Source organism: Artemia franciscana, chromosome 14, assembly GCF_032884065.1.
Source record: "Artemia franciscana chromosome 14, ASM3288406v1, whole genome shotgun sequence".
NCBI lineage: Eukaryota > Metazoa > Arthropoda > Branchiopoda > Anostraca > Artemiidae > Artemia > Artemia franciscana.
In genome coordinates this window covers 10,712,701-10,733,969 of record NC_088876.1, presented here as the reverse complement: position 1 = coordinate 10,733,969, position 21,269 = coordinate 10,712,701, and the positions used below count along the sequence as shown (strand labels likewise).

General features: G+C 33.1%; 1 protein-coding gene across 1 annotated transcript in view; it reads right to left on the bottom strand.

Moving 5' to 3' along the window:
• Positions 1–9,892: 9,892 nt before the first annotated feature.
• The window catches only part of LOC136035845 (cubilin-like), a 97,833-nt gene continuing 86,456 nt past the window's right edge, over positions 9,893–21,269 (bottom strand). Inside the window, exons 4-6 of the mRNA XM_065717805.1 lie at positions 19,065–19,232; positions 14,736–14,919; positions 9,893–10,092 (exon numbers count right to left, since the gene is read on the bottom strand). Of these exons, the coding sequence (XP_065573877.1) occupies positions 9,893–10,092; positions 14,736–14,919; positions 19,065–19,232 (552 nt within the window). The remainder of the gene's footprint in view (positions 10,093–14,735; positions 14,920–19,064; positions 19,233–21,269) is intronic.

The window sequence follows — 21,269 nt, the reverse complement described above, 5'->3', positions numbered from 1 at the left end:
GGCTGGATTCCAAAACAATAATAAAATTTTACAAATGAGTACTTGAGATTATTGCAATAACAAGTCTAATGTGTCCCAGGCAATCCCATACAGTCATAATTGACTGCACAACATTCCTTTTTCTTTATTTTACTTATTAAGTTATCTCGAGAAAAAAAACCTCGAAAATAAGGAATATGACTTAATTCATTCAATATATAAATATTTGTCAACGGTAAAAAGTGATTTTGATTATTTCTGACTTTAACCGTTTTTTGGAAGCAAAGATTCTTTGAATTGTGAATACTCAGCTTCAGCAACTTTTCTGGGTCTTCCACGTTGTTTAAGTATTTTAACAACTCCTAATTGTATTTTCTTGGGTCTATGGCGTTTTTGGAGCCTCAAAAACCACTTCTGATGAAGATCCAGCAATTTTGTGCGTACCTGGTAATTTTAAACATTCACCTTTAGTGTTTGAAGAATCAGCAATTTTATCAACATTTTTCTTTCCAGCATATGTACCTAATGCAGCTGTACTCCTTGTTAGAGCAGCCTTATCTGTTGGAGCTACTAATTGTATTAAAAATAGAAGTAAGCCACCGTTTTGAATCAGTTGATGATATGATTTAATTATATGGACATCTTCATTCTTTATTTTCCATGGCTCAAATTATTCTCTATTAAGCATTAATTTAACAGGTTCTTTATCAACAATAGTACTTTCTATTCGAATTTTGTAGTTTTTTCATAAAACATTTGTTTATTTTTAAATTTTTAAGAATGGATAAATGAATTGTGTATTCAATTTAGTCAGTTTTTAGGTACTGGTCAATACCTTGCCTTTTACACTAAAGCTTGAATTTTGTCCCAATTCTTTAAGAATGGCCTCTGAATCAAAACGGTCGTAAAATAAATAATTGAAATTACTAAAAATACTTTAGTGTAAAGGGCAAGGTATTGGGGAGGAGACAAACTTCATTATATACGTAATAATTTTTGTTCGTTTTAAGTTTTAATACTGCTCCTTACTTACAGTTGAAAAAACTGTTTTATTTATGTTCTCATTGGATTATTAAAATGACAAGAAAACCCTGCTCCCCCTTCATGGAAAAACTCTTCCCTCATCATAAATTCCTCAATTTAAAGATCCTCCCACGTAAGCCCCTGTCCCTGACCCCCCTCGCTCCAAAGCTTAAAGGTCCTCCTGAAAACATCTGTATACTTCCCAATAATCACTACTAAATGTAAATAATGGTCAAAGTTTTTAGCTTGCAGCCCCTCCCCTGGGACTCTTGGGAATTAAGTCATCTCCTAAGACATAGCTAGTAGGAATTTCGACTATGCTGAATAAATGGCTATCTAAAAATTTTGATACGTTGACTGTGTAAAAAAAAATGATCGGGGGATGGGGCTTAGGTGTCCTTATATTTTTTAGTCACTTAAAAGGGGCACTAGAATTTTCAAGTTCCATTAGAATGAGCCCTATCGTGATATTTTAGGACCATTGATTCAATAAGCTTACCCCTGGGAAAAAAAGAGAAAAAAACACGCATCTGGGAATTGTCTTCTGGCAAAAAAATACAAAATTCCACATTTTTATAGATAGGAGTTTGAAACTTCCACCGAATGGTTCTCTGATACGCTGAATCTGATGACGTAATTTTCGTTAAGATTATATGACTTTTAGGGGGTGTTTCTCCCTATTTTCTAAGTTCAGGCAAATATTCTCAAGCTTGTAACTTTTGATAAGCAAGACTAAACTTGATCAAAGTTATCAAACAGTTCGTGGTAACGAACTGTAGCAAGGAGCGACCCAGTTCAATAGTAACCGAAACTCTAAAAACCGGAATTTTTATAACAATAGCTACATCAAAAGAATCAAATTTTACATGCTGATTTTAAATATATAAGTTTCGTTAAGTTTAGACTTACCCATCAAAAGTTACGAGCCTGAGAAAATTTGCTTTATTTTCGAAAATAGGGGGAAACACCCCTTAAAAGTCACAGAAGCTTAACAAAAATCACACCATCAGATTCAGAGAACCCTACTGAAGAATTTTCAAGCTCATATCTACAAAAATGTGGAATTTTGAATTTTTTGCCACAAGACAGATCACGGGTGCGTGTTTATTTGGTTTTTTTTTCCCAGGGGTGATCGTACTGACACAGTGATCCTAGAATGTCGTGTGAGGGCTCATTCTAACGAAAATTAAAAATTCTAGTGCCCTTTTTAAGTTACCAAAAATACTGGAGGGTACCTAGGCCCCCTCCCATGCTCATTTTTTCCCCAAAGTCACCGAATCAAAACTCTGAGAGAGAGCCATTTTATTCACCATAGTCAAAAACTTAATAACTTTGTCTTGGGGGAGGACTTACTCCCCCACAGTCCCCGTGGGAGGAGCTGCAAGCTACAAACTTTGACCGGTGTTTACACATATTAATGGTTACTGGGAAGTGTACAGACGCTTTCAGGGGGATTTTTTTGGTTGGAGGGGAATGGGTTGAGGGGAGGGGCTTAAGCGGGGGGAACTTTCTATGGAGGAGTTTGTCATGGGGGAAGAGAATTTCCATGAACGGGGAGCAGGATTCTTATTAGCATTTTTTAAAAGAGCAATGAAAAAATAAATATGAAAAAGTTTCTTCAACTGAAAGTAAGTAGCAGCATTAAAACCTGAAACGAACAGAAATTATTACGCTCATGATGGGGTTCACCTCCTCCTAATGCTTCACTCTTTACTTTAAAGTAATTTTATTGATTTCAACTATTTATTCTACGGCCTTTGTGATTCAAGGGTCATTCTCAACGAATTGGGACAAATTTAAGCTTTAGTGTAAAGAGCGAGGTATTGACGAGGAGACGAACCCCTCATATACGTTATAAAAGCATACGAATTTAGAAGTTAGTTACGTAAGTTAGTTCGTAAGTTACGTGTATTTTTACTAATAAAAACATTCGTAAAATTAAAAGTTCTAGTTGCTTTTTTAAGTAACCAAAAAATTGGAGGGTAACTAGGCCTACTCCCCCCCCACTCCCTTTTTTCTCAAAATCGTCCAATCAAAATTATGAGAAAGCCATTTAGCCAAAAAATATATATTAATCTGGAAATTTCCTTTTAATTATTCATGTGCAGAGAGCCAAAGTCAAAACATGCATTAATTCAAAAATGTTCAGAAATTGAAAAAACAAACCCAGTTTTTTTAACTGAAAGTAAGGAGCGACATTAAAATTTAAAACGAACAGAAATTACTCCGTATATGAAAGGGGCTGTTCCCTCCTCAACGTTCCACTCTTTACGCTAAAGTTTTTTGCTGTTTTAAAAAGTAGAGTTGAGAGAAAGAGTCAAACTTTAGCCTAAAGCACGGGGCGTTGAGGAGGAAACAGCCCTTTTCATATACGGAGAAATTCATGTACGGAGTAATTTCATGTACGGAGTATTTTCTTTTCGTTTAAATTTTTTATTATTTTTTTTTATTTAATGTTTTTATTACATTCTGCATGAGTAGATCCACGTATATTACAAGTCACACGGTGGTGATCTAACTAAAAATTATTATATACTATTTCCTTTTCACAAATATGATAGCTTTTAATAGTTGTATTATTCCATTTTTCTCTTATTTCTTCTTGTGTATGACCACGATCTCTCTGTTTATTTTCATACTCATTGGCTATTTTTGTACAAACTTCTGTTATGGTAGTTAGAAAATGACAAAAGTATTCGTAACATTTATTTTGGGTTGTATCAAAAGATCAACATACTTGAAATCCATGAGCAAATGGTTTGGCTCAGCTACATTAATTGTCTTTTTACCTTTCTTTTGATTGAATTCTTCATTGTACGATTCAAAATCAGTTATAATACAGTAAGATACTTTCATTTGTTTTGCTATATTTTTGAATTCATTTTTAAATCCTGTTTTTGGCATAATGCTGTCAGGATCTTCGGCACGGTTTACCTTTTAACATTGATTTTCAAAATTTTGCTCTTCTGTGAAATATCTTCCATGGTAGGTGTAAAGAATTTTCGATGTATATTTAGTAACTAGAGTTCTCAAAAATGCAGTTAAATCTGTAATTAAAACATAATTTTTTATCAAAACAGAGTAAATCAATAACAATTATGTTAAATCATTTTTATTTTTTACGAATTCGAGCAATTATTTATAAGCACCTCCCACATAATTTAGCAATCTAGTCATTCGATAATCCAATCCATCGACTCTTTGTGAGTCGATTGAATGCCGAACAAAAATTAATCCATATATGAAATGGGCTGTTCCCTCCTCAACGCCTCACTCTTTACGTTAAAGTTTGACTCTTTCTCTCAACTCTACTATTTAAAAGAGAAAAAATTGTCTATATATTGGTAATAGTAGATAATAGGATATAATCTTCAATATCGAAGACCGTAAGATTGTTTTGATATTGCAAATTAATGAGTAGTGGTCCCAGATATTTATTGGAAGGTGAGATAAGCATATCCTTTTTGGTAGTGTACCTAAATGGAGATTGCATTTTAGCAACTTAAGAGAATTTGGAGATTGAAAAGCTGATATCGATATTAGGTTCGTGACGTTGGACGGTGTCCATGCGCAATTTTTAGTCCATTTAAATCCATCCCTATAATATTTGCGAGATTTGATCAGTTTATTTTATCGCCCCTGCATAAACCTTGTGCTTTCGCGTTCCCAAGATTTATATCACGCATTATAAATTTGTTTGAAGGCAATTAAATTGAAATTTACTAGTTAGGGTTGATATTTTTGTATATTCAAGATATTATTAAAATATCCTACTGCGTGTCACTGATAATTCATAATAGTATTTGCATATCGTCATTTTTATTGGATAGCAAGCTGGATATCTTGTTTTCGCGTTAAATTACTTATGAAAAAATATCATATTCAGTTTTACTGGATGTGGATACTATATTACCGATATTCCAGATCTTAAAAACGATCAGAAAGATTTCAAACTAATGGCAGATGTACCCACAAGAGTAGCACGTACGGACTCTCGAAGGAGAAAAGTGGAACTTGAAAGTTCACATCCGTCCTAGGAACTAATACTTACTGGAGATTTCAACCTTAACCTGCTTGATTAAAATTCTACTTTGGCTAGAGATTTTTTTTATTATCCTCTCAGCGAGAAATCTACCTTCAACTTGTATACCAGCCCGCGCTACTGAGACGCATGCGTCACTTATTTATTATATTTTTCGGTTCTAGATATCTTAGATAATCCGGTTCTAGTTTGTAATATTTCTGATCATTTCACCGCTGTGATAAAGCGTTGCATAAAGTGCCACCAAATTATATCACACTTTTTCATTTTGGGTATAGTAAGTATACTCTATATAATTCTCGTGTGACTGATCAGCCATGGGATAGTTTATTTTAAGTTTCAGATTTTAATGGATCCTTTAATTTCTTTTACGATTTAGAGATAGAAGATATGCTAGAAATATGCCAACAGAGTCCACTGCCTAACACTTCGAAAAGAATGGCACAAATTAATCCGCGGATGACCCAAGTCTCCATAAAACCTAGAAAAAGAAAAATTATTTGCGGGAAATTTACAAGGCTTCGTTATCTGCATTTCATCACCAGCAATTCAAGGGCTATAGGAGTAAGTTTAATTCTCTGTGTTGGAAAGCCAAGTCTCAGTCTGTGCAGGATATTTTCTGAGTGTGAAAACGATGTTAGGAAGACATGGTATATTGATAATTTCGTTCTTAGACTTAATCCTTCTCCACCTTCAGTTCCAAAGACGCTAATAGTCGGTGGTGAAACAGTTCAATGAGAAGAATATGCTCAGCTTCATCTTACGTCTCATTTTGCCAATATTGGAAAAACGACTGGTTCCTCTGTGTGTCCTACAGCTCCTCGTTGCTATTTCACAGCCTATCCTGGACCCCCATGTTTAAATTCAATAGTCTTGAACCCTATTTCCAAATTTGAGGTAGCTCGTAATGGGTATCCTCTTAAAACATCGTCGTTTTCAGGGCTAGACGGAATTACTACAAGGGTTATCCATACCATTTTGCCTGCTATTATTTCACCATTGCCTAAGCTTGTCAATCTGTCTTTTGAAAAAGTAATTTCCCTGAATCTCTCAAGCAAGTTGTGGTTATAGTGTTGCACAAATGTGGGTCCTGGTGTAATCCTACTAATTATAGGCCTTCTCTTCTATCTCTTGATTTCTCTAATTTCTCTTCTATCTACTTACAGGACAATTTTTGACAAGGCTACGATATCTAAGCTTCTTTGTGTTCTGAATTCCAAAGAGTTCTTACATGATTTCCAATTTTGGACTTTGCATAAAAGTCTTGAATTTCATTGGTTCGACAATAGATTCTGGTCTTATCCTGGCAGCTTTTATCTCAAATGTTCGCAAAGCATTTGATTATTTGACCCACCATATTCTTCTTCGGAAACTATCGCACATCGTATCTTTGGAATTGTATCTTTCTCGTAGACCTATTTCAATTAATCCGCCTTTCCAGAGCCCTTCAGAAGTAGAATATCGTGTCCCTCAGGGATATGTCCTTGGCATAGCTTTATTCCTGATTTAAGTAAATGCTCTAATTTTGGCAGTCAAGAACACCAGGCCTTTAGCTTTCTGCAAGGGGAGTTCTTACATGATTTTCAGCTTGTGTTCTAATCAAATCATTCCACAAACCATGATTGCATAAATATCTTGAATTTAATTCATTCGAAAATAGGTTCTGGTCTTATCCTGGCAGCTTTAATCTCAAAGGTTCGTAAAGTTTTTGATTCTTCGACCCATCATATTCTTCTTTAGAAACTATTGCATATTGTTATAAGATCAAATACTTTTTTTGGTTGGAACCACACTTTTCTTGTAGATGTATTTCAATTTATGCGCTTCTTCAGAGCCATTCTGAAGAAAAACACAGTGTCCTTCATTTGTTCTTGCCCCTGTTTTATGCCTGATTTACGTCACTGTTCTAATTTTGGCAATAAAGTACACCAGATCTCTTTTATGCTGCAAATGGAGTCTGAAAGTTTCCTTATGGTTTGATGCTACATCCAATGAAGACTGTCTCATTGCTTTTGCCAATGACAGAACGTTCGGGACCCAAAGGATCAGTTGTTATAGTTTTTTAGTATTTTGGTTGATGAGAACCTTTCTTGTAGACACCATATAGCCTTGGTTAGGGTTAAGGTGCTACGGAATCCAAGTAAGATACAAAAATTCGCACACACCTTTCCCGGATCAATTCTAAAACTAATTTTCCTGCCTTGTCCAGTCATAGATTTAGTATTGTCCTATTGTATGGATTTCTTCTTTTCCTTCAACTCTGTGGCTGCTTTCTGTAATGCCTTTTAAAGTACGGCGTCTGTTTATGGACACCAGCCGCATCCTCAGAACCGCTCCTATGCCTACAGTGTATCTACATTTTTTCTTGTGCATCTTTTGTCTTTCGTCAGCTTAAGGGAGAACTTCCATAATCTATTAAGAAAAATGCTCCGTCTGTGTCTGATTAAGCCCCATATAAACTTGGTTCTTAAAATAATATTTGTATTCTTTCTACCCCTACTCTATGGTCAAATTTTAATTCCCTTGTTACATGCTAACAGGTCAGGAATTCACTATCTTCTTCAGTACAGGGATGTTACTTGTTTGGGACTTTTAAAAAGAGTTTTCAAGAATAATTTTTTTTAAGTCGAACAAAATAATTTCTTTGTTAATTTCTCTTCCTCTGTGAGTTTATATACCTTGAGTGTTTTTTTTTTATGTTTTATGGGTGGTCTTCTCTGCGCTTTGATTCCCAAGTCTCAGGTATGGTCTGTCTTTAATCTTATATGCTCTAGAAATCGATCTTTTTTCTTATTGATATCTCTTATTCGGTTGTTACTTAAACTACACTTTTTTACACCCCTAGTATTCCTGGTCCTTGAACCTTTCGAGGGGGAATAAGAGTTTTTTGGTTTTATAATGTACTAGCGGGGTCACTTAATAGGTCCTATTAACTCTTTCTTTTTTCATATTGACTCTTTCTCTCAACTCTACTTTTTAAAACAGTAAAAACTTTAGCGTAAAGATCAGGGCGTTGAAAAGGGAAAAGCCCCTTTCATATACTGGGTAATTTCTGCTCGTTTTAAGTTTTAATGTCGCTCCTTACTTTCAGTTAAAAAAGTTTTTTTCTATTTAATTTTTGAGCGTTTTTTAGTTAATCTATGTTTTGATTTCGGCTCTCCGCAGATGAATAATTAAAGCAAAATTTGGATATTTATTTATTTTGCTAAATGGGGTTGCCATAGTTTTGGTCGAATGATTTCGAGCAAAAAGGAGGGGGAGGAGGCCCAGTTGCCCTCCAATTTTTTTGGGTACTTAAAAAGGCGAGGCAATTAGAACTTTTAGTTTCTTACAAACGTTATCATTAGTAAAAGATATACGTAACTTACGAATTAGCTTACGTAAAAAACTTCTATATTCGTATGTTTTTATTACGTATATGAGAGGCTTCGCCCACTCGTCAATACCTCGCTCTTTATACTAAAGCTTAAATTTTGTCCCCATGAATCACAAAGGCTGTAAAATAAATATTAGCGTAAAGAGTGAGGTATTAGGAGGAAGTGAACCCCTTATATGCGTAATATTTTCTGTTCGTTTTAAGTTCTAATGCTACTCCTTATCTTCACTCGAAAAAAACTTTTATATTTATTTTTTCATTGCTTTTTAAATAATGCTAGAAAATGCTGCGCCCTCTTCATGGAAATCTTCTTCCCCCATGACAAATTCCTCCATGGAAAGTTTCCCCCACATAACCCCCTCTTCTCCACCCTTCCTCCCAACCAGAAAATTCCCCCGAAAATGTCTGTATACTTCCCAATAACCATTACTATATACAAACACTAATCAAAGTTTGTAAGTTGCAGCACCTCCGACGGGGACTGTGGGGGAGTAAGTCGTCCCCAAAGACACAGTTATAAGGCTTTTCGACTATGTTGAATAGAATGGTTATCTCAGAATTTTCATCCGACAACCTTGGGAAAAAATGAGCATGGGAGGGGGCCTAGGTGCCCTCCAATTCTTTGGGTACCTTAAAAAGGACACTAGAACTTTACATTTCCGTTAGAATGAGCCCTCTCACAAAATTCTAGGACCATTGGTTTGATACGATCAACCCAGCGAAAAAGAAAAAAAAACAAAACAAACAAACAAATAAACAAATAAACACGCATCCGTGATTTGTCTTCTGGCAAAAAACACAAAATTCCACATTTTTGTAGATAGGAGCTTGAAACTTGTACAGCAGGGTTCTCTGATACGCTAAATTTGATGATGTGATTTTCGTTAAGATTCTATGACTTTTAGGGTGTGTTTCCCCCTATTATCTAAAATGAAGCAAGTTTTCTCAGGCTCTTAACTTTTGTTTAAGAAACTTATATATTTAAAATCAGCATTACAATGTAATTCTCTTGATGTAACTATTGGTATCAAAATTCCGTTTTTTAGAGTTTTGGTTACTATTGAGCCGGTTCGGTCCTTACAACAGTTCGTTACCACGATCTGTTTGATATTGTCTTTTTTAAGATTTTTTTACGATCAAAAAATTTGGTTTTGTATTAGGTACGAACGTCCATATTACAACAGATCTAACCCCATAAACGGTTGAAGTATCGATTAATCAACAATGAACATTGATTTTATTTACATTTTTTGTAATAGTTGCAACTTTTGTCCTTTCATAAATTTTATCTGGTAATATAACATCATTTTAAAAACCTAAATAATACTTAAATCACTTTCAAAGTTAAAATCATGATTATTTTCAGTAATAACGAATCTCATTGTTGCAGAATTATACAAAACAATTATTGGGTAATTTTCTCTAGAAACGTCTAAGTAATGACTTGAAAAATATTTTAAACACTCGTCATTTTACATGCCATTCGGTATCACAACATTTATCCATAGTTCATCTTTTAAATTTCGTCTAAACTCAAATGTATTGTTTTTAAATTTGTCACTAATAGTAAGCCATGAATACCATAAAGCACACTGCGTTAATACAATTTCATAATCATAATTACGATCTAATCGGATTACTTGTACAAGATTGTTCAATTCCACTTTATTACCTTAAATAATAATCAGACCCATTTAATAGAATATTTTTCTAAGACGAAAAGTTTCTTTTAATAAGAACCAATTATTTTAATTAAATTTTCAGATAATTTTGATATTATACTGTATTGTATTATACTCATTTTTCTTATATTTTATTTTCTACTTAGGAATCTAATAAACTTAAAGCTTCGTCTCTAACCTCATCTGATGTATTTCCAGCAGCTCTTCTACCTTTTAGACAGTATCATCGGTAAATTATTTCATTTGTATTTAAATACAATCCAGTTCTTATTTGTGGCATTTCTTTGTCTATTTTAAGGATTTCAGCAATCTTTAACAATCTATGCCTATGAAGTTTTACAAAATCAGCTAGTTAAGCAATTTCACGTATTCCACGCCCTTTTTTCCACCATTTTTTAGATTTAATTCACCCAATTTCTTAGTAGCATCTTGAAAAAGCTCAGGATGTTCTAGGTAATGATTAGCAATTCAAAAGAAGTTTGTTGTAATGATAATACTTCTTGTCGTCTTCATTTCCCTGTCTCAGCAGTTTAGTGTTAATATTCAAATTAAGATTTGATACTTTTGGTGATTTATCAGGAGTTTTTACATTTGGTATTTCTAATGGTTCAATACCTTGAAGTTGTGATGGTACTGGTAATGGTTTAATACCTTCCAGTTGTGAAGATGGTGCTTAAAAGCATTTTTTAAGTTTTGATCTAATCATTTGAACATAATTTTTTTTTCATTTTTCAACAACCGGAGCATTTAACTCTTCAGCAAAATCATGAAATTCTTCTTGTATTAATCCATTCTGTCTAACCTTTTATCTTAGTATTTCCCTTATCTGTATTTGTTAACAGCTTGTTAAATCCCGAATATCCATTTATATATATCAAATTATAAGGAAGAAAAATTATTAGTACATGATAAATATTGAAAACTCTTTTTCATAAAAAGGACCAAAAATTAACTCGCCCAATTTTTTGGATAATTCATATGTAATAGGAGTTGTCTGTTTAACTGTAGAAATTTGAATATCTCCGTCACATATTTCGGAAGATGGCCTTTATTAAAACACTCTATTTTTTATTATTTCTAACCAAATCATCAACATTAAATCTATGTTTTATTGTTTGAGGTTCTATGTCTGGAATCTTTTACGTCTCTTTTTCATTGCTTTTCCTACTAGCTTCTATTGGTTTCATTTTGATTGATATATGATATAAATTATTATAATTGTCAACAGATGACGGTAATGCATCATTTCAACGTTCAGTATTTTTGTAAGTAAAATATTTCCATAATTTCCCTTTAATATCTCAATTAAATCGTTCCACTATTTGAGCTTTCAATTCACTTTTAGATGAAAACCAACGAATATCGTTACTCTTAAAAATACTTGAAGGTTTTCCATAACAAATTCTTTATGTTTATCTGTTTGAAACTTTTTAGGTTTTCTATTTTTGAATAAATCCTTAAAAGCTTTAAAAACTTTCTTAACTATTTTATTTTTTAAAGAAATTAAACAAGCAAATTTACTAAAGCCACGAATCACAGTAAGAATGTAATTAAAATCATTATTTTTCTTTTTGTACTGTTGTATATCAACTAAATCGGCTTGCCACTGTTCATAAGTACCATGTATATAAACTTGTCTTCTTTGAAATGTGTGATGAGAGGGGTGGTGTAAAGTATAAATATTTGTTTTTTCAATAATTCTTTTTTATTTGATCTTTTGAAACAGCATAGCCATTTTTTATCAATTTTCTATTTAAATCATCAATCCCTGAAAAATTGGAGTAAATTAATTTTAATCTTTTCCTCTAAAACCTTGTCTTTGATTTGCCTTTACCCAGCTTTTTGCTCTTCCTAGGGTTTTGTTCATTGCTTCCTTTTTATAAAAACTATTTTTCTTTCAACCACATAGTGCAAAAATACCTTTAATCACAGGTACATTATTTCTTTTTGAAACTATTCAAGTCGTTGAAGCAGTAGCAGTAATCTTTTTTAAATCGCATACAATAAACAATATTTTGTGAATTCATTTCCATTTGTAACAGACGGAAATTAATTGATAAATTTTCTAAGTAATAAATATAACCAAAACAATATAATTCTTCAGGCTTGACTGTTTTGAAATCTAGGAAATTTTTGTAACAAAGTAATCGTCTAATAAATGGTTGACAGTGCAGAAGTGATTAAAAGCTGCTTACAGCGTAAATCCGAATTTATTAAGATATAAAAATAAAATATCGAGTTAGACAATTCATTAAGTACACGCAGCAGCAAAACTATTTGACATAAAAGCTGTTAGTAGAAAAGATGAACTATTCAATAAAATAAATAATCATCCTAATAATAAAATTTTACTAGAAAATAGTTTGATTGAGTTAGGGTGTAATGCAAAACGTCAAAATGATAGGGAACCCTACAGATTTTATATTATTCCAGAGTTTAAAAAAGGGTTAGAAATTGAAATAAAAGAAGCGAATGAAATTATTTCAGATTTAAAAAATCTATTCACCATAATGAGAAACAAAGATTCTATTGAACTTAAAAATTCTTAAAATCAAAACAAATTCCAACTACTGGATATTACATAATGAAGTGAAGGTTAACGTAGAATGTTATTTCAATGAACAAGTTAATATTAATAAGAAAGTGAATGAGGAAGCTCAAAAATTCATTAGAAATTTAAGTGGTAAAAATAGGGTAAAAAAAGATTGGAATACTGAGATGTCAAGTTTTTTCATAAATAAGAAAAAAACAGAAGTTCGAAATATTCCCTAATATAATTTTAAAAAGGTGACCACGATAATAATCCGAATCTTCAATGCATTATAGAAAATGCCCTTACAGTTAATATTTCAATGAACGCAAATGGAGCTTATTTTTTACCAATTTTTGTTTCTGTTGTTAGTGATTAAGAAAATAGAATTAATGATAGAGATAGCTACAGAGCTCAATTTACAACAAGTGTAATACTTTATTCCCAGAAGGATAATGAAGAACTCGAGCATATTCATTATCGTAGCTAATCCTGCATTTTTAATAAGAACAGCGACATCAAACAAAGCCATATAAATAGCTATCATTGGAATACACACACACTAGTCATAAAAAATTCGCCAAGATAAGGCTTAAAATTTGAAAGAGTCGATGGAATTGATTATCGAATGAGAAGATTACCAAATTATGTAGGAGGTACTTATAAGAAATTGCCTAAATTTGTACAAAAAAAAAACTTGCATCAAAATACAGAATAATGATAGCTAAGGCCATCTTTGGTCAAAACTCGCTTATCTTCAAACAAATAAAAATCATATAGAAAGACGATCAAACTTTAGAAGGATAGGTGATGCAGTGAAGATATTAAAAATAGAATAGGCAAGACCCAGGGTATTTTTTCATAGTTAAAAGAAAGTTTAGAATAATAGGAAGATAATCTTTCTAACCAAGATTAGACTACTGGAAGGCAAAGTGAGTTCTGAAGCAGAGGCACTCCCAAAAACGGAGAAGGATTTTTAGATGTTTTCTTGATAAATTTCTAGTTGTGTATCTTGAATATTGTTTTGGGTACTTGACTGACTGACCGTATCTCAAATGTTTCAATCTCACTTCCTAGGGCAAAAATTAGAAAAAACCTAGGATGGCTAGGTCAAGTTCGGTAGATGACAGGAAAATAGATTACAAAAATTTATTCTTTTTGCTCAACCATCTAGGGCCAAACAAAAAACGAGTCTTTTCCGGTGGAGTGGGAGGACGTTATTAGAAAAGACTTGATGGAAACTGGAACTTCCTTGGACGGCGTAAAGATATAAGCTTTGAATAGATTGGGATAGAGGAGGAGTTTGCGTACCTGTGTTCTCCTTAGGCGGCTTGGTGTTCTAATGGGTCGTTAGCAGTGTTAGTAGTTAATGCCTCTTAAGCATGTCTCAGGTTTGCTCTGAGTACCACAATTACACTACTCGATACTCGCACAGCATAAGAGTCCTCTACTCCGACTGCCATCATTGCAAGGTCTAAGTTATCACTATTTAACGAGGAATGATATTATGCAAGAGTAATAGTGAGATAATTAATTAGGTAAAATGATATGAAGGATTTAGAAACAAAGTTAAAAAAATTATATTCGAATTATGAGTTTTAATTTGTTATTTTTTATTTAATTAATCATTTAACAGTTTTTGGTAATTTACTTTTTTTTCTCCACTGTTGTTTAAGATGGTATAAAAAGTATAACGAAAAGTTTATTTTGTGTTGTTCTATTTTGTTACTGTAACTCCATATGTAGCTCAGGAATGAAGTATGTATGCATTTGTCCGTATAATCAGAATTTGTTCTTTAATCACTTTATGCTTATAATTTGTATGAAGGAAATTTTTATTCGTTGCACGCTTCTAATTCAGCTTACTCTTACAACTTCAAGAGAAGGCTAGAAAACTTAGTATAAAGAATTTGGAAATCATATATATATTTGTGTTTTACTTAAATTGTATTTTTGCTTATAAACTTTACTCATTGTTAAGCATTTCTGACTTAGGTACAAAATCAAATGAGCATTTTTGCATTCAAGGGTGAAGGCATCTTTAAAACTCATAATTTTTTTTAATATATTCTAAAATATCAGTAAATAATCGTTTTTACTCACACATTATACTTACATGGATATAATCATAAGGCCATCCCAAATCAATAAAATCAAATGCCAACAGTATTGCTCGGCTCTCTGGCACAATTATCACATATTCACAACCATAAACAAAGCTCGGATAGATCCCAGGGTAGCCGGGTGAAGTTATTTCTCCAGTATTGGTTGTAAAAACTTCTCCACACTAAAAAAAAACACAAAATATTTGAGCAATCTTTAAAAAATATTTTTTAGTAAACCATTTTGTAAATATTCCAGGCTGCTTTGTATTCCTAAGCAAATTTCGGTGGGAAGTTTGACCCCTTAATGTATCTTAACATTTCTCAAGTGTTCTCTACAGAAATGCCTTAGAATCCCCCCTGAAAACGTGTCTTTGTAATTATTCCAGAGGAAATTAATACTTAATATCTAAGGTATCCATCTTATATCCTTACACTTTTTCTAAGGAACTGCTTTTCTGCCTTAAGATTCAGCACAATTCATCAATAAAGAAAAAAGGATGCAAAAATTTATCCAAAGTTTGTAGGATTATAATGTTTTCCTATATAAACTTTGTCTAGCTAGTAATTTTAAGCATTTCATTTTATTATTTCAGACTTATAGCTTACGGTTTATTGGTTAAGGTAATTTTTCAAATTTATTGTGTTTAAAGAACTCGTGGAAACAAACTGTTAGTAAAGAGTAGCGTGGCTTAATAGTACCTGAACCTCTGAAATATATAAAAAGAATCGCCTTATCATGCTGCTTCCAAATATATATAAGGTTCATTAAGTTTTGTGTTAGCCACCAAAGGCTACGAGCCTGAGAAAATTTACCTGATTTTCAAAAAGGGGCGGAACACCCACGAAAAGACAAAAAAATCGTAATGAAATTCACAATATCATATTCATCCTATTAGAGAGCCCTGAGGTAAGGGTTTCAAGATCCTATACGTAAAGTGTAGAATTTAGTGTTTTTCCAGAAGAAAGATAACAGATTAAAAGTTGTAGTCCCCTTTTTAGGTGACTAAAAAGAAGGGACGGCAACTAACCCCCCACCCAAGCCACTTTTATCCCTAAAATCGTCCAATCAAAATTTTTGAGATTGTTATTTTGTTCAGCATAGATGAAAAATTGAATAGCAATGCGCAATGAGATAGCATGATTCTTCAAAGCTCCTGGGGAAAGCTCTTTAAGTTATAAGATTTGCCTATTGTGCAGGCATAGTATTTGTTATTGGGAAGTCTGCAACCATTTTTCAGGTGGGTTGAGAGGGTGAATTTTTATTGGGATGATCTTCCACGTGGAGAATTCTTCATGGGGAGGGAAGTTTCCGGGGGAGGGGGGTTAGCTTTTCAGGGGAAAAGTTTACACTGGGGGAACTTGCAAGAATTCCTCTAAGAAATTCTTTATATTTGTCTTACTTCCTCTTTGACGATTCAATTTTACATGTGGAGTTGCATAGGGAATTGTCCGGGGTAAATTTTACCAGGAATAAAATTGTCTGGAAGATCTTTTTGTTGGGGAATATTTTTCCGTAAAGGTGGAGCCAGATTTCCCGGCATTATTCAAAAAGAATCAGCAATTAAACATAAAAAACAAGTTTTTCAGCTCAAAGTTAGGAGCAACATTAAAACTTAAAATAAACAGAAATTATCCCGTATATGAAGGGACTTGTCCTTTCTTCAGCACTTCGATCTTTACGCTAATTTTTGAATGCTGTCCTAATTTTCTATAGTGACTCCTAAAACACAAGGTTGTTTAAATAGAAGGATAAGAACCTTGTTTAAAAGTACCAAAAAACTTAAGCGCAAAGAGCCAGGTATTGAGGAGGGGGCAACCCCCATCATATACCCAATAATTTCAGTTCATTTTAAGTTTTAGTGCTGCTTTATACTTTGAGTTGAAAAAACTTGTTCATTTTTTTTATATTTAAATACTAGTAAAAGTGATTGACACCCATGGAAAGAAAAAAAATGGACAGACACCATATTCTTCTTAATTTCGTGGTTACTTGTTAGAGTAACCAGAACCACTATTTGTAATTAGAATAGAATGTTATTTTGAATAAATGAATATATTATTTTAATTACCAGGAATATGGCCTTTGCTCCTTTTTTTCGTCTCTATGCAAATATCTCAACACCTCTAACATGGGAAACATCCTGGTGACAGAAGAAACCAAACAGAAAAAGGCCAAACAGAAAAAAAATATACCGTGATGTCATAGATGGATATGTGTTATAATGCTCTTAGCAGTTGACACACTAATTCCCATAAGCTTGGCTTATTCATCCCCCAGAAAAGTTATCTTTTTTAGTTTGTATGATTTGCTCAACAATAAAATTTGGCTTGAACCATGTATTAGATAAAAACAAATCCCTTTGGTGTAGCTTCCACAAATATTTAACGCATAAGCAGGTGGATAGAAACTCGTCCTTGTGGAGCCCCATAAATAATTGCTGGCAGTAGTACCCTCTGTGGAGCATCATTTTCGATCTAGTTTTTTATTTCATTTGTCCAGTAAAAGGTCCAATAAAAAGATTTTTCGTTCCTTTATCCTGTTACAAAATGCATCTAAATTCAAATTATTAAAGAAAACGAAAAATCAAGACGGTAGAATGAAAATAAAACACCATATCCGATCGAATTTCATGATGATTCATTACCTTGTTAGTGTTATTCCAACTACCTTTTATTGATTGAATCAAAAACTCGTCAATATTTCAAAGTACAAAACTTAACTTGTATGTAACAAAACTTAACTAATCAGTGGTGTCAAAGATATTCGAAGCAATTTTTGGAACACAAGAACAAACGAAAGAGTTTGTAGATGTCTGAGCACGTATAAAAGTAAAATAGGAGCCCAAATTAGCTTTTTTTCACATTAGTTCATTGCATAATGGGTAAATAAAAGTTGTGGTTCATACCCCGTTTTTTCTTTGATTTGAACATTTATTTTAGGATTTTGGGGCATCTTGAAATATTTTACTCTATTCTTCAATTTCTAATCAGGGATAAAATTAAATCAAGCAATTTTCAGAGTTGACAAATTTTGAGAAGAGCTGACAAATTTCAAAGACAAATAAAGTCTATCGTGGTCAATTATCATTCCAGTTGTCATCACACTTAATCGTTATCCCTAGGAAATCCTTTGTTTCAAACTGGTCTGGGCGTGTTCTCCTGGTGTATTCCCCCCCCCCTCGGAAATTCTCTCTCACCGTATTCCCATTAAAGGCAAATTCTCATAGCATATTTCCCCGGATAATCCCCCTTCTCCTTACGGAAAAAAATTCCACGGGAAACTCCCCTGCAGGTAATTTCCCAACAGAAAACTTTCTCCGGACAAATCTCTATTGAAAGACACCCCCACAGAAAACTGTCCTTCGGATAATTCCAACCCGTCATCCCCTTGGATAATTCCAGATGTTCATTTGAAGGGATATTGAAAGTTATTTATCGCTGTTAAAGTGCATGCACAATTACTTGTAAATTGGGTGGTAGCTTCTCACTTTTTCAGTTTTCTGCTTGAAAATTCAAGTATTGGATGGCAGTTAAATTTTGGACAAGATTTGATTATTTTGTCAAAATTTTGTTCAGCATTAGTTTTGCTACATAAGTTTTTAATATTCCAGGAATACTTAAGTGTATTTTGGACTAAATCAAAAGGAACTTGCAGCATGAAGATTTTCAAATAGGTGACAAAGCTATATTTGAAGAAAGGCTTACACTATTAAGTTTGACCCCTAAGGGAAAGTTATGGCAGATTTTGAACAAGCCAGAAGGTAATACTATTATTACTGACACTACAGTTAGTGCAACAAATGAAGCTGAGGGTATAGGTATTAAAAAACTATTTGCATGCATATTTTCCAAAGGGCATATAATTGCTAGACCTGTGTAAATTTTAAATTAAAAAAAGGATAATATCGTCTCTGTACACATGAATTACTTATTAAGAACCAATTCAACAAAATATCTGTTCATCGAAAATTTTGACTAAAAAAAGCAAAACTTGCTCAACGTTTTTATTTTCAGTCCAGTCTTTGAATACTCAAGCACAAAGCTGAAAAAGTGGGAAGCAACAAACCAATTTGAAATTGTTGGTATATGCACTAAAGTCAATAAATAACTTACAATTTCCCTTTTAATGAACATCTGGAATTACCCGGGTGGAATTTTCTGCGAGGGGTAATTTTTCAGAAGGATTTCCAGGGTGTTTTCTGGGGGAATTTATCGTAGGGGGGAAATAATCTGGACGGAGAATTTTGCATGGGGGATACACCAGATCCCATTTCAAATGCGAGGAAGCGCTTAAGGATTTACCAAAGAAATGAAGCTTCCAACTTACCGTAGTCCATATTGCTCGAAATCCTAATTTAGAGATGCTAGAGTCTGACTGAAAATTTAAGTACATATTGTTCCCGGTAGATTGAAATGACTTGATATACTGATTATCACTAGATGATCCTGTGATCTCAACAATTCTGGGAGATAAAGAGTTAGTACCATCATAAATCTGAAAAAAATCTTCATTTAGAAAATTATTGCAAAACAATAGAAAACAAAGCAACTGAATTGGTCTATTCTTCGCTTAGCGATTTTTTTAAGCGTATTTGTTATTTTATTACGCAGCAGGCAAACTGAGGTAAAAGTATTGAAAATTTGCCGAAGTATGATCTGCATAGAAGAGATTTTAGCTCAGTTGTTTAGCCGAGGACAGGTTTCACCGGGCTAAAATTCCCTAAATAGTTGATTGAAGTAGAGAAAATAGGTATACTTTTGAGTATTTGAAGTAGTTACAACATAGGCACTAGTATAAGCATAGCAACCAATTAAAAGTCCCTGCAACTAGCAGGCGTTATTAATTTTTTTCAAGACGTAAGTGTTTGTCACGTAATCAGAAGTTGTGCGACTAGTCAAACTTATTAAGGATGACGAAATCTCACGTAACTTGTTCTGCTAAGGCTCAAGGTCCGCTAGTCAAGTGGGGAATCCCCAGTGTAACTGAGGTCGACACACACGTGGGTGTTACGTAATACTTTAGGAGATGTTTTTTTCTTAAACATGTTTTTTTTTCAACCCTTTATTTCATTTCAAGGCATTTTTTTCTTTCAGTGAAAGACAAAATTTCCAATCCAGCTTTTCAATGAAAAGCTGGCCGAACTGGCCAGCCATGACAATTTTTTTTTACTCATGGCATGAGTAAAAAAATATAAAATTGGAAATGACGTTATTTATTCTGTTACGAAAAATTCTTATTTTTAGCTATTATTGAAGGAATTCTTTTTGGTTTGGTAATTAATCTTGTTCCCTGGAGATTTTGTAAAAAACCATAATTTTTTTATTAACTATTGGTTAAATTTTCAAAAGAATATTATTAATTGAGCCAATGTTAAAATTTTCTTTACCTCTATTAATTAGAGGATTAGCAAACATATACTAAAGCCTCTCTCGCCCACTAAGAAGAACCTCTATCGTTAGGAATAGCTTTGGCCTCATCAAATTGTACAAAATGTTCAGGAGGAAAGGAAATATGCCCTGCCAAAGCCAAGACAAAAGGTTCTGGAGGTTTGCTGAATTATAGAGTTTTTTCTATGGATTTGCGGTGCTCAATAAATCTTTTAAGAAATTGCTAGTTAGTTCTCTCAATATAAAACATCCCACGCGAACAAGGAATCTTATGCACCCCACTTATTAAACTTCACTGGATTAAATCCTTTCCAGAATTGAAGAAACTACCTATTAGTCTCACTGATTGGAAACATGTGTCACTGTTATATTTAAGTAACATTCGTTTAAACTTTTCTCCCAAACCAGGTATATATGACAAAAAAATGAAACTTTTAATTCTGAATTTGGACATATTTAATTCTGAATTAGGCGAAACTCCAATTTTCCAACTATTATGTTTAATGCATCTATTTCTATTATTTTATCAATGAACTTAATTGGGTAACTATTACAAAATAAAATATCCCTTAAGAACAACAATTTACAATCCAGAAATTCCTGGGAACAAGTTCTGAAAGCTCAATTCACTAATGAAATCACAACCCCTCGTTTCAGTTAAACAGGGTGGCTCGAATGAAAATTTAAATATATGTTACTGTGCGTAGGCTTGTACACTGAGAAAATAAATATTAGTCTTTTTAATTACTTAGATAAAAAGAAAAGGCTGTTTGTCATTTATTCTGAAACTCCACTGTAAATTTTATAAGTTTTTCAAAACTATTAAAATTTTTACTGAAAAGTTCTATGGAATTAAAGCTGCGTTTCCAAATGCAAATTATATTATCCATGAGCCTGTCCCAGAAACAAGAGAAGAGTCTACAACTGTGTATAGCGTAGGTTTTAATAAAATCCACGAAAAGATTGGCCGATTAAGATGAGAGGGATGCCCCTAAAGGCAAATCAAACATGTGCTTGTAAAATTCTCCTCTAAAACCAAAATGAAAAGAATTTTCATTTACCAGGATAAATAATTTTGTAATGACCTCAATATACATTTAGCCATTGTCACACTTTTGATCAAATCAAAGTGTTTTTCTTATTT